The 13,004-nt window shown below is 47.0% G+C and overlaps 1 protein-coding gene across 1 annotated transcript; it reads right to left on the minus strand.

Annotated features, from left to right (window-relative positions):
- Positions 1-1,367: 1,367 nt before the first annotated feature.
- On the minus strand, positions 1,368-12,141 carry mxra5a (matrix-remodelling associated 5a). Its single transcript, XM_037762179.1, has 8 exons — positions 11,808-12,141; positions 10,720-10,952; positions 10,507-10,636; positions 9,646-10,036; positions 5,664-9,560; positions 4,209-5,118; positions 3,795-4,121; positions 1,368-3,108 (listed from the first exon to the last, which is right to left on the minus strand). The coding sequence occupies exons 2-8, from the start codon at positions 10,911-10,913 to the stop codon at positions 1,518-1,520; spliced, it is 7,440 nt and encodes a 2,479-aa protein (XP_037618107.1). The 5' UTR covers positions 10,914-10,952; positions 11,808-12,141; the 3' UTR covers positions 1,368-1,517.
- Positions 12,142-13,004: the final 863 nt, after the last annotated feature.

Genomic DNA, 13,004 nt, shown 5'->3' on the forward strand with positions numbered 1-13,004 from the left:
AATTCTGCAATTAAGTTAAACAATATTTCCTAGTTATTAAATGAGAAGTTATGCAATTCTTTACAGCTTGACATCTGTCATTGTCAGAAGCAACTATGTCCATGTACAGCTAAGGATGCTATGGAGAGACATAGTGAAACACCTAGAGTGGAGCTTATAGAGGCACTGTCTGATGGCATTTTGCAGGCTGTTGCAACTTTTTTTCTCATAAAGTTATGTCTTTATTCTTGTAATATTACGACTTTTTTTCTCGTAAAGTTATGTCTTTATTCTCGTAATATTACAACGTTTTTTCTCTTAAAGGTTTGTCTTTATTCTCGTAAATTACGACTTTTTTCTTGTAAAGTTATGTCTTTATTCTCGTAATATTACGACTTTTTTTCTCGTAAAGTTATGACTTTATTGTCGTAATATTACGACTTTTTTCTCCTAAAGTTATGACTTTATTCTCGTAATGTTACTACTTTTTTTCTCCTAAATTTATGACCTGGAAATCTCAGATGTTTTTTCCCTAAATGTGGCCCTAATACTCTGTAGTACATTTACTCTTTGGCCCTCACTGCATTAGACTTACAGTATGTACTATATACTTAGACTATAAGCTGTGTTACCTTCATCACAATGCTCAAATGTTTTGCGGCTCCAGACAGATTTTTTTGCCTAAAATGTCTCTTTTGATAGTACAGGTTGCCGACCCCTGTGGTAGACAAAGAGGACATCTCATATCACATATCAGGACAGAAGAGCAGTAGTAGTCTTTACCTGACTGGTTGGTGTTTTTTGTTCCTAGTATGGTAGGAATATAGAGACACCTGTTGGTCACCTGTGTGCCCCATCTCCCTGAGTAATTTGAAATATACAGAAGTTTAGATTATCTCCATATATTTCAATTAAATACGGCTTTATAATGGTGTTTGGCCTGTGTAGAGCCAATCAGGTAACTACTACTACTCATCAATGCCATTACCTTATAGGATGAGGTGCAAATCATTTTACAGTTATTTATTATTACTGGTAAATCATTCTGTAAAGGGTGATATGCTGCACTGTCAAAAGGGACTATACAAGTCATTAGTCTAAAGATAAACACAACAACTGGTATCCAAAAAATAATGACAGCATCTGTCCATGAGCAATAACTATAAAAATGATGCAATACAACGACATAGGCAAGCTGGAACAGATGATTATGTTAAACCAAGGCATTATTGTAGTCTGCTTTCCCACATGATTAGCATTTCTTTAGCAAACATTGCTATTAAAAGTATTTAAATTCTTATATTGGGAGGCCCAAAATGATAGAAATGGTAAACTATGGTGCACAAAATACCATCAACGTTTTGCCTCTATACAGCACACACTCAAAACTCCACTGCAGGTTTTAATAAACTCATTATTTCATCATTGTGACAGCAGTTTTTACAACATTTGGATCATTAAAAACATTAGTTGCTATTAACTAGGCAGTTGCTTGGGCATACAGTATGGCAATGGACCATTATGAACAGTGAAATTCCTCAGAACACATTGAGAACGGTCGCTTTAGAGTCTACGCCGATGGCGTTCCTCGCCGTGCATCGATAGACGCCGGCGTCTCTTTGTGTCGGGTTCTGAATGATGAGGGAACCTTGTGGATGGAGGTACTTGTTTCCAAAAAGGCGTGGCTGTGCACTGACAGCTAAGCGGGTTTTATCAGGAGTTTCCCACGCTACCTCCACTCTTGGGATCCCAGTTGCTACGCAGTTCAACTGAACGGCAACCCCATGTTTGGCGTAAGTCATAGAGGGAGGGCCGTTGGTAATTCGAGGCGGGTACGCAATCACAATTACTGACACGGGAAGCTGAGAGCTGCCGTACTCGTTTGCAGCTCGGCAAACGTAGGAGCCGCGATCATAGACTGATACTTGTTGGATGGCAAGCGTCCCATTCGGCAGTACAGCGTATCGTCCAGCTCTCTGTGGCCTGTTGAGGACAACCCCACTGGGTAGTGTCCATGTCAGTCTGAGAGGTTCGCCACTGGTTAGACAATGGAGCAAAAGTCTTTCCCCATTCACGACGCTGACTGGAGAGTTGAATCTGTTGTTGATCTCTGGCTTTCTCCCCGGCGACAATGTGACTATACTCTCCACGAGCCCTCGAGAATTACGCCCCAGACAGCGGTACATACCGGCTTCGGCAACAGAGGGGTTGCTGATGACCAAAGAGCCGCCGGGCTGGTGGTAAAACTTGGAGAACCGAGCACCGCTATGCAAAGGTGTGCCGTTGGGTAAGATCCAAGTGACGTGAGGTACTGTGGAGCCCTCAAAGGAGCAATTCAAAGTCATGGCGTTCCCCACAGTCAGCGACAGGCTATCTGTTTTGGGACCGCTAATTTGTAGCCTCTCGACAACCTCCCTCACATCCAAGTTGACCTCCAGCCTAACCTCCCCTCCCTCATTGCGAGCGATACAAGCCAGCCGCCCGGAGTCCGTCCTCTTGGCCGACCGGATTTCCAAGGTACCGTTTTTGTGAACTGTCATTCTGTTGCTGTAGTACGGTGCGGGAAGAATCACGTTTCCTGGGAGAACCCACATGATGCGAGGGGTGGGGGTTCCCTTCGCCACACAGTCCACCAGCCTCCGCTGATCCGGGACTGCGGTCACCTTGATGGCGTTGGCGGTTCCCGTTAAGCCGTTAATCACCGGAGATGTTACGAGGACCTCCAGCCTCATGGCTTTATGGTCTTGTCCTGCGTTGTTTCTGGACATGCAGGTGTAGTTACCTCCATCGAAACGCTGGACCTTCTGAACCACCAATGTCCCGTCATCCAGGATCTGGTATTTGTCCAATGCGGGCGAGATCACTCTGTTCGTCGGGGATATCCACGTGATGACTGGCGTCGGCTCCCCTTTGGCGTTACATCTCAGCGTGACGGTCTCGCCGTAGAAAACCCTGACCATCTTTTGGTCTTTATCCTGGATTCGTGGCGGGGAAGTTGCAGCCTTGACCTTGACTCGAACCTTCATCTCGTCTTTGCCAAGTTGGTTCTCGGCGTAGCAGGTGTAATCGCCTTCTTCTGGCATGCCGACGTGGTTGAAGTACAGCGTTCCGTTGTCAAACACCACATACCTTCGTACAGTTGAGAGAGTGAAGTATCAGTTAAGAGTTATGTGCATTCATGGAAATGTAATATGAGTATATGCAATGGATATTGAGGATATACTCAGGACAAATAATACAAAATGCTTCCTTTATATGGAACTGTACATCCACATGAATGAACTCTGGTAGGGAAGCTCTTTGCATACCAGTAATGTAGATTCTGTATTCATCTTCAAGGCTTTTGAAGCAGATGACAACAAAGGTATTTGATGCTGTGTGAGCCTTTTTTTCCCCTGTGTTCAGGCAGCTATGTGTCAGGAAAAAATACGTTTGGTTGCCCAACCTTAATAGACTGACAAGTGGTATTTACAGCATGCTCCATGTGTCATGGCAGGAAACAATAAATGCTGTTGAAATACAAAGGGGTTTTTGTATTGTAGCAGCTAAAATTGGTTCTTGAAGTCTGTGGTCATCAATCTTAAGGTGTTGAGCTGCCACTGTGGCACAGAATATATTCCAATAATTTATATGGACATTTCTAATTAATATTTACACGTCTTAATTGATTAATTGATGTGGATGTAATAACCATATTTACAGCTAATTCAGAACTTCTCATACATCCTTTTTCATTCATTCCAATGGCCCCAAAACTACAACTTGATTCAGCACCTCTGAATGAACCAGTGGAGGTATTTTTAAGCAGCTCATACCTGCGACTGCGCCCCCCGTTGACGCTATCCCTTTGTTTGACCGGGTTGACCATGGTGCCATCCGGCAGCGCCCAGCTGATCTCGGGGTTGGGGAGACCAGAGGCCACGCAGTCCACCTTCAGGTCCCCGCCGTACACCACCTCCTGACTGGACCTCTGCTGCTTCTGCTCGATCTTGGCCGGCCTGGTCAGCACGTCGACCCGCAGCACGACGTAGTCATCGCCCATCTTGTTGCGCGCCACGCACAGGTAGTCGCCGCTGTCCTTGTCGGTCACGGAATGAACGGTTATGGTGCCATTGGGGAACACCTTGATCCTGGGGTCAAAACTGCAAAGATAATAGAAACCATAGCATTCAGAGGACATTAAATGAATGCATTTATTACAACATTTAATTGATTAATGCATTTGTTACCTGTACTGAGCATCCACCAGCTTCTTAGAGGGTGTCCTCCAGATGACCCGCCCTCCTGTTGCCACACAGTTGAGCAGCAGCCTCCCGCCGTAGATCACATCTGTTCTCTGGGGGGACGACAACGTGATGCTGGCCTTGGCGGAGGACGGATTCCTCCTTACGCTCAAGATCACTGTTCTCGTGCTGGACGCCACTGCGTTACTTGCTGAGCACTCATATCTCCCAGCGTTCCCCAGACCCAGTCCCCGTATGTGCAGGGTCCCGTTGGGGAAGACGCTGAGGTTGCGTCCGGTGACAAACTGAGAAGCGGTGAGCTGTACGCCATCGGGCGTGATCCAGCGGATGACTGGCTGAGGGGCACCTGTGGCGGTGCAGTGGATGTAGGCGGAGCCGCCCTCTGGGAGGGTGGCGTTCTCATGCTGCGTCTGCTGAATCACAGGCGGCAACGCCGAGACATACAGGCGGACTGTGACTGCGTCGGCTCCGGCCGTGCTGCTGCCGATGCACTTATAAATCCCTCCGTCTGTGTACGTGGCCTGGCTGATCCGGAGGGTTCCGTTACTGGAGACGGCCACATGCTGCTGAGTGGCAACGCCAAGTGGGGCGGCAGCCACGTGGACATGGTTAGGGAGCACCCATGTGACTCGAGGCGTAGGGTGCCCCTCCACGTTACACTCCAAACTGACTTTGCCTCCGAGGTGCACGGCGATGTCTCTGTGCCGAGGTTGGAGGACTCGCGGACGCTGAGACAGGACCACGAGGTTGGCCGCCATCTTGTCTGTGCCATACTGGTTCTGGACTGTGCAAAGGTACTGGCCCCCGTCCATGGGCTGTGTGTTCCTGATGATTAATGTACCATTGGGATGGACCTCAAACCTCTGGACCCTGGTGTTCTGAGCAATACTCGCCCCTGCATGAATGGAAAGAGAGAGATTTCAAATGTGTGTAAAGCAGTATTAAATGTAGAAAAGACAATAAACAATATAGTGTAGGTGAAATGGGTGTAGTATATGTGCAAAAATACAATAATTATAACGTAGTCGGGGTGCCCAAGTTTTTAAAATTTTGCCCAAAACCAGATTTTTTTTACTTCAATCTCGTTTACGGAGCAGAACTTGAAAAACTATTTAACTTAGGAACTTCAAATTTGGTATGATGGTTGAAGTTGCCGTGTTATGGGCGTAATGTTCTCCTACTTGTACAGTTTTAAAAAAAATAACACTGGAGTTTGTTATGAATTATCATTTTTGTGTTGTATAACAAATTACGGTACTACTACTACTAAAAATGCTGATGATTTATATTAATAATTGAATAAAACTGTGCTTATTGGACACAATTTTTTTGCTCTTCCGTATGTGAATACACTAATAATTATATCCATTTTTTGTAGTGTTTTTAAAGAAAGAAGTGACAAGCTTGACATGCGTTGTCATGAGGTTGAGTCATACATACCGCTGGCAACTTTAGTCCACGACAGGAAGGGCTTTGGCTCCCCCTCGGCCCCACAGGGAAGCTGAGCATCTGTTTCAGCTTCCACTGTGACAGTCTGGACGTTGCTCTTAGTTATCCTTGGCTTCCCTCTTGGAATAGATCCCTGTCCAGGTAGCTGGTGCTGTCTGGACACATCCTGGGTGCTTGTTGGAAGTCCCTCTCTGGATGGAGTGGTTTGGATTGTCGGGGCAGGGGTGGCCGTCGGCTTGATCGTCTGCCCGCTGCTCAATTTGAGGGCTGGGGAAGTTGGATTTGTACTAATGAACAGTTTTTGGTCAGTTGACTGGGTTGCAGGATGGAAGTCTGGTGTTGACCTAGGCTCTGGTGTTATGATGATGGGTTGGATTTGTTGGCCTTGACTGTAGCTGTCTGGTACGCCGTTGATCCCGGGAGCCTCCGGAGTGGTGGCCCTCATTGAAGGGCCCGTGTCAGCCTCTGTGGAAGACATTTTGGGTAGTGTGACATGTGGGGCCGCTGTAGATGGGATCGCAGTATCGGGCCCCGATGAAGTAGCAGAGGGGGGTGTTGTTATGGTGATAAAAGGAGCATAATTTCCTGTGTTTGCAGTTTCTTTAAGATGCTGATCTACCTCTGAACTATGATAGGGTCTTTCAGGTACTGTTGCGGTGACCAGTTCTGTGTCCGAACTGCCCTCAAAAAGCATGCTCAGTGTCGTAATTAAGCCAATTGAAGCGTATCCAGAGGTCGTTTTGATTTCATGCTCGATCAAGGAAGCAGCTGAGGCGAGCGGGGATGGCAGCGGTGACAAGTCAGTCTCTTTCAAAACCATCTCATCGCCTTTTTCCGTGGGTGTGTATTGATGGTTTGACTGATTCTGCCTGACATCTGTTTGCTCTTGTGTTACGGTGTGAAAACCCCCAGAGGGATTGTCAGAGCGTGGTGTCGGTCCAAGGTCTCCCGTAACGCTTGCCTGTTGCGTCTCCTCTGAGGGTTGAACAGGTGGAAGAGGGCTGCCCGTAAACCCCTGCTGAGTGATTGATGTGAGCACATCCGGGCGCTCTGGAGCAGACGCACTCTCGGAGATTCTCAAGGCTGTTTGAGAACTTGTCTTTCCGTGACCCACTTCTGGAGAGGCTGTTGGAAATGATGGTGATGTGCTTTCGAACAGTGGTTTGGCCAGCGGTGGATGGCTGCGGTTTGTTTGCGAGGGAGAAGTTGGTAGTGAGGAGAGTTTGGTGGCGGCCTCGTCGTCATGCCCCGAGACTGTGCTTTCTTCATGACTCAGTCTGCCTGATGACGCCGCTTGGCTGCCGCTGAATGGAACAGTGGTATTGAATTTGGCTGTTGTAACTTCTAATGGTTCTATTTTTAGCTGTGTGGAGGCGGTGGTCCTGACTGTTGCTAGGGGAGCACCTGCAGGTGTTGTGGTCATAAACTGCTTTTGTTTCCTTTTGTTCGTCTTTCTCCGACGACCCCCGTTCCTCCTCCTGGAGTTGGGTTGCCGTGACGGCGATCGTCCTCCAGACCCCCTCCGTCTTGTAGTTGTCGAAGATACTGTTGTGAGCATTGCTTGAGATCGCAAATCAAGTGTTGTGTCTTCTGGCTGCGACTGCAAAGTCGAGGCAGTCGCTCTGAGATATTTTCCATTTTCCTCTTGGCTCGTCTCCGATTCATTTGGGTCGACCGAAGGGATAATTTGACTTCCCCTCGAAGAGAGTTCTCTGTCATTATTAGAGCTGGCAGCAACATTCGGTCTGTCCGTATCCTCGCTCCTCTCCGATGCCTTGGATACATCAGCTGTTTTGACTCCGTCAACATCTGTATTTGTGCTGTGGTTCTCTCGTAGAGAAAATGTAGTGCTGCTGCTTGCGGTGTTTGTGTTGGCCTGCCAGAAAGTGACAGCGTGTAGAGGAACAGATGTGGTCTGCTGCTGTGGGAGGAAAAATACACTGTTTGAAGTTGTGTGTATATCCAAGTCCATATCCTGGGTTGTGCGCTGTACATTGTATGTAGGCTCTGCTGCAACATGTATGCTGTTTGATGTCATATCGTGTGTAGTATGTGGGGTGTAGCTATCAGATGTCACATCAGTGCCTTGTGTATTGTGTTCATTCATTTGTGTATATTGCGTGTGTGGAGTTGTGAAGTAAGTCGTGCCGTCTGATGATCCCTCTATAGTCTCTTGTGACTGTGTCGTCTGCTCTGTCAGTATCCTCTCCGTTGTGTGCTGGACTGGGAGCGGTGTCGCAGCAGTCTGAGCATTTCGATCCCTAATCTTAGCCAAAATATCCGCCCATTTCTCTGGGTCTATTTTACCCTTTGACACATTAATCTTCCTTCTGCCCTCCACTGTGTTCTTCCTGTCTTCAACGCGTGATCCCGTCGGTTTTCGAAGCACCGGCGGCCTCCGCCAACCACCCCTTGACGGATGGACGCCCCTCCTTCCGGGGGCCACGCCTCCTGGAACTCTTCTTCTCATCGGAGCCTCCACCTGAGTCACCTCACCGCCCCCTGATGCCTCCTCCGTATCCTCTGTGGGGACTTTAATCTGAGTGTTCACCCCGGACGCCGACTGAGGTCTTGCTGGAAACTTCCTCAAAGGCCTTATGAGCCCTTTGCGCCGTGCGAAATTGACTTTCGTGGCCAGCGTATCCACGCCGTGCTGATTAATGGCGATGCATTTATAATGACCACTGTCCGGTAACTGAGGTTGTGGGATATATAGCGTGCCGTTGGAATAGACCAACGCTCTAGAGGAGTTGGCTTGGAAACTAACGATGTTGCTGTTTGGTAGAATCCAGTTGATTTCAGCATCAGGAGAACCGGACGCCGTGCAGGGCAGAGAAATGGCGCTGCCTGCAAATCCCTCGATCGGTGCGATTGAGGCGTCCTCCCCTGGGGGAGGGCTAGAGGATTCCTGCACCGTCAGATGGAATGGCATGACAGCAAGGTCTCCGTGAACCTTAGCAATGCAGTAGTAAATTCCAGTGTCTGTGTGGCTGACAGCTTTAATGACCAGCCGCCCGTCGCTCGACACAGACACCCTATTGTCTAGACTGCTGTGCGGTGCCTCCACCTTAGAGCCGTCTGGCAGCATCCAGTGGATGACCGGTTGGCCGGAACTGAGCACGTTACAGTGCATTTCACTCGGACTTCCCAGGATAGCGCTCAGCGCTTTACGCGTTGCGTTTGTCGACTCGATCATGACCCACGTCCTCCTCTGTCTCCGCACAAGCTCCGTCTCCACCGTCTCTGAGAAGTCCGTGCTCAGGGTCAGTTTTACCATCTTTGCTGATGACTTAAGTCTGTTCAGCTGAAGGTCTGCAGATGTCTGCATCAGCCATTCCGGCTGGGCCATGATATTAACTTTAACACCTGTGAAGTACTGGGCATCCTTCTCTGAGTCCTGTCTGTACACGTAGGTTGGATGAGGCTCTTTTCTGAGCATAGTCCCCCTTTGTAAGTGGGCTGGCACACTGCTGTAGTACGCGATTAGCCTCCACAGTTGCTCATACTTTTCTCTATCAACAGGGCATTCAAGATCCACCGACAAAGTGATGTTGGAGGCCAGCTGGAGCTGGTCGACCTGCTCCCAGTTGATCTTGGTAAGCTCTCTTGGCTCGCCAATACCACACTCCAGATCCACCTGATTCCCATGCTCGTCCGACAGGCCCAGGGAGATGTTTCCAAACGGTTCGCCGAAGTCCTCCGCGGTCATGACCTCACTCTGGACGTCATCGGGTGGGGGTGTCCTGTGAGGAGAGCTGATGACGGGGCTGCTGCAGACCAGGTTCTCCGCAGCCTGGAGCTCCGCCTTCCGGAGGTGCCTGGGGGAGGAGCACATGGGACACAGCTGTCCTCCGGGAAGAGCTCTGTCCTTTTTACACTTCAAGACACCTGGAGACAAAAACAACCGAGCTGTCAAATAAGACCTTGAAGCAAGATAGACAGATCAGGTTACTAGACTAAAGAAAGGTCTAACCTGGAGAGGTTTTATCCCAGTCACGGAGCCACTTCATGTTGCAGTCGCATGTCCACGGGTTCCCGTGGAGGTACAGGTTCTCCAGCTGAGGCATGGCGGCCACCAGCCCCGAGGGCAGCGACGTCAGCCCGTTGTCCGACAGATAGAGGTGCCTCAGAGTGGAGACGTGGAAGTGGCCCATCAGAGTGAAGGTGGCGAAGGAGGCCGGGTGCAGCTGCTGAAGCCGGTTGCCTTCCAGCTGCAGCATGCGCAGGGAGGTGAGGCCCTGGAAGGCGTCAGGGTGGATGAACTCCAGTCGGTTGTGGTCCAGGTGTAACCTGGCCAAGGCCCACAGCCCCTGAAGGGTGTCTCTGTCGATCTCCTTCAGCTTGTTGTAGCTCATCTTCAGCATCTAAACCAGCGAGTCATCAGCAGTAATTATGACATTATGAAGCTCTTTAACCTGCCACGCCACCAAGATAAGATGTTCCTAAGATGAGGTACGTTATGCTGAACAGGACAGACATCTTAAACAACTATTTCATGTAATGATGCAGCCGGATTTTACTCTATATATGAAATTGGTATAACAAAAGTGAAAGTCAGATTTTCATGTAGAAACACGACGGAACCATAGTCACAAAGCTGGACACACCCTGTTTCAAATGTGGTGATGACAGCACTAGTTTAGCATTCTACGTCGTTTCCTACGGTTTAGTAGGTGGACATCCAAAAACAAGGCCATTTGGAGACTCTGAAGGGACATTTAGTAAAGATATTATGGTCCATCTGAGCTGTAATTACCATTATCTGGTAAAAAATTAACAAGAATGGGGCCTTTAAGAAAGTTTCTCATTGGGGTTCAGTGTCTTGCCGGTGTACCTGTAGTGAAGTAAGATCCCTGAACACTCCCTGGGGCAGACTGTGGATGTCGTTCCCGTGGACCATCAGCAGCTCCAGCTTCCTCAGACCAGCCAGCGATCGGTCTGTAATCGTATTAATGCTGTTGAACCTGAAACAACAGCACCAGAATATTTTATATACTGCATTAATCCAAACTAACATGCCAAGTCTTAATGCTGAGGATGGACTGACCCCAGATTCATGCGCTCCACGTGTTTAGACACGGCAGCTGGGATGGTGAGGAGGGAGCGGAAGGTGCAGTGGAGCTCGGCGGGCTGGGGGCAGGAGCAGGGCCGGGGGCAGGAGGGAATCGGGACTACAGGGGGCAAGACCATCAACACCAGCAGGGTCTGGAGGACGCACACGGCGGGGGGGTCCATCTTCATCCAAGGGAGGAGTAGTCACTGCAGCTGCCTGGGTAATAGCTACAATAACAGTAATATTATTATTATGTTATGTTATTATAACAGATCCCGTTTTAAAGGTCCCATATCGTGCTCATTTTCAGGTTCATACTTGTATTTTGTGTTTCTTCTAGAACATGTTTAAATGCTGTAATGTTAAAAAAACAACTTTATTTTCCTCATTCTATCTGCCTGAATATACCCGTATTCATGCTCTGTCTGAAACGCTCCGTTTTAGTGCATTTCAACGGAATTGCGTTGCTAGGCAACAGTTTGGGTCCATGTTTACTTCCTGTCAGCTGATGTCATTCACATACACTGCAGCAGGAAATAAACTGGGACACATTTAGAATGTTTACGTTGAAAACTGTGTAATGGTCTGTATATATTGTATATTTGTGACATCACAAATGGACAGAAATCCAAACGGCACAATTTCTGAATACGGGCTGTGTGTGTTTCTCAATATATTGAGCGTTTTGATAGTTTAACAGTATTTATAAAGCACTTAAACCTGCTTTATAATATAAAAGACATTAAAGTCTCACTTTTTACAATATGGGACCTTTAAGAAACACCTTTCAAGGCAACATGCGATGGAGAATGTATACTAATGTATAAAGTATTTTATTCCCATTCTTGTGTAAATAAAAGTGGAACTGGAATAAAAAACAGTCCGTCAGAGGTGAAGCTTTTGCTGGAGCGCTGATCCGAGTTTGGCTCCAGTTTGGTGGGTGACTCTCTGTCTCCATCACTGTCTCCATGGATGAGCTGTGGCACATTACGCACAGCGCGCTGCAGCGCCAAAGTGCTCTCTAAATATTTCATAACTTCAGCTGAAATCCTTGTAAATAAAAGAAACATAAATGCTCTCACCTCAAAGTGTGGATAGCCTCTCTCTGGGGAACTCCTCATATTCCATTTCAACGTCCAGAAACTTTGGCGCAGCTGAATTAAAACTAGAATAAAAAAAAAAACGGAACAAAGTTTGTGTTGCAAACTGTGAAAACACCGTGATCACAGACTTTAAAAGTGAAGTTTGGGTGTAACTCCTGAAGCCAGTGCGCTCCGTGGACCTCCAGTCAGGAATGAGTGAAGCAGCTTCTGCGCAACAGGAGGAGCCTCGAGATGTAGAGAGAGGACTGGAGAGGTTGGAGAGACTTTCAGTAGTTATATGATACTTTAATACAGCCACACACACACTCTGGTGCTGCTGACAACGCTTGGTTAGTGTTGATATATTAGATGATTCATATAAACCAGGGGTCAGCAACCTGCAGCTCTCTGTAGCCCCTCTCCAGAGGCTCCCTGTGGATCTTTAAAAATGGAAATGAATAACTGTTTTTTGTTTACAGTTTCATTTTTATTTATCATTGTTGTAGGTCTATGATATGACGGAGTATTAGGGCCACATTGAGGAAAAATAAATAAATCTGAGATTTAGAGAATAAAGTCATAATATTATGAAAATATAGTCATAGGTTTAAGAGAAAAAACCCCGACTTTTTTCTTGTTAAGCTATGACTTTATTCTCGTAATATAACGACTTTATTTCTCGTAAAGTTATAACTTTATTCTCGTAATATTACAACTTTTTTTTCTTGTAAAGTTATGACTATATTCTCTTAATATTACGACTTTTTTCTTGTAAAGTTATGACTTTATTCTCGTAATATTACGAGATTACGGTGATTAAAGGAGATTTTCATGTCTTTTATATTATAAAGCAGGTTTAAGTGATATATAAATACTGTCAAACTATCAAAACGCTCAATAGAAACACACACAGCCCGTATTCAGAAATTGCGCGTTTGAAACAAGCCGTTAGGATTTCTGTCCATTTGTGATGTCACAAATATACAATATTTAGACCATTACACGGTTTTAAACATTCTAAATGTGTCCCAGTTTATTTCCTGTTGCAGTGGATGTGAATGACATCAACTGACAGGACGTAAACATGGACCCAAGCTGTTGCCTGGCAACGCAATTCCGTTGCATTCCGTTGCATTCCGTTGAAACGCGCTAAAACGGAGGGTTTCAGACACAGGGTGAATACAGATATATACAGGC

The sequence above is a fragment of the Sebastes umbrosus genome, chromosome 24 (genome assembly GCF_015220745.1).
Source record: "Sebastes umbrosus isolate fSebUmb1 chromosome 24, fSebUmb1.pri, whole genome shotgun sequence".
Classification (NCBI taxonomy): Eukaryota; Metazoa; Chordata; class Actinopteri; order Perciformes; family Sebastidae; genus Sebastes; species Sebastes umbrosus.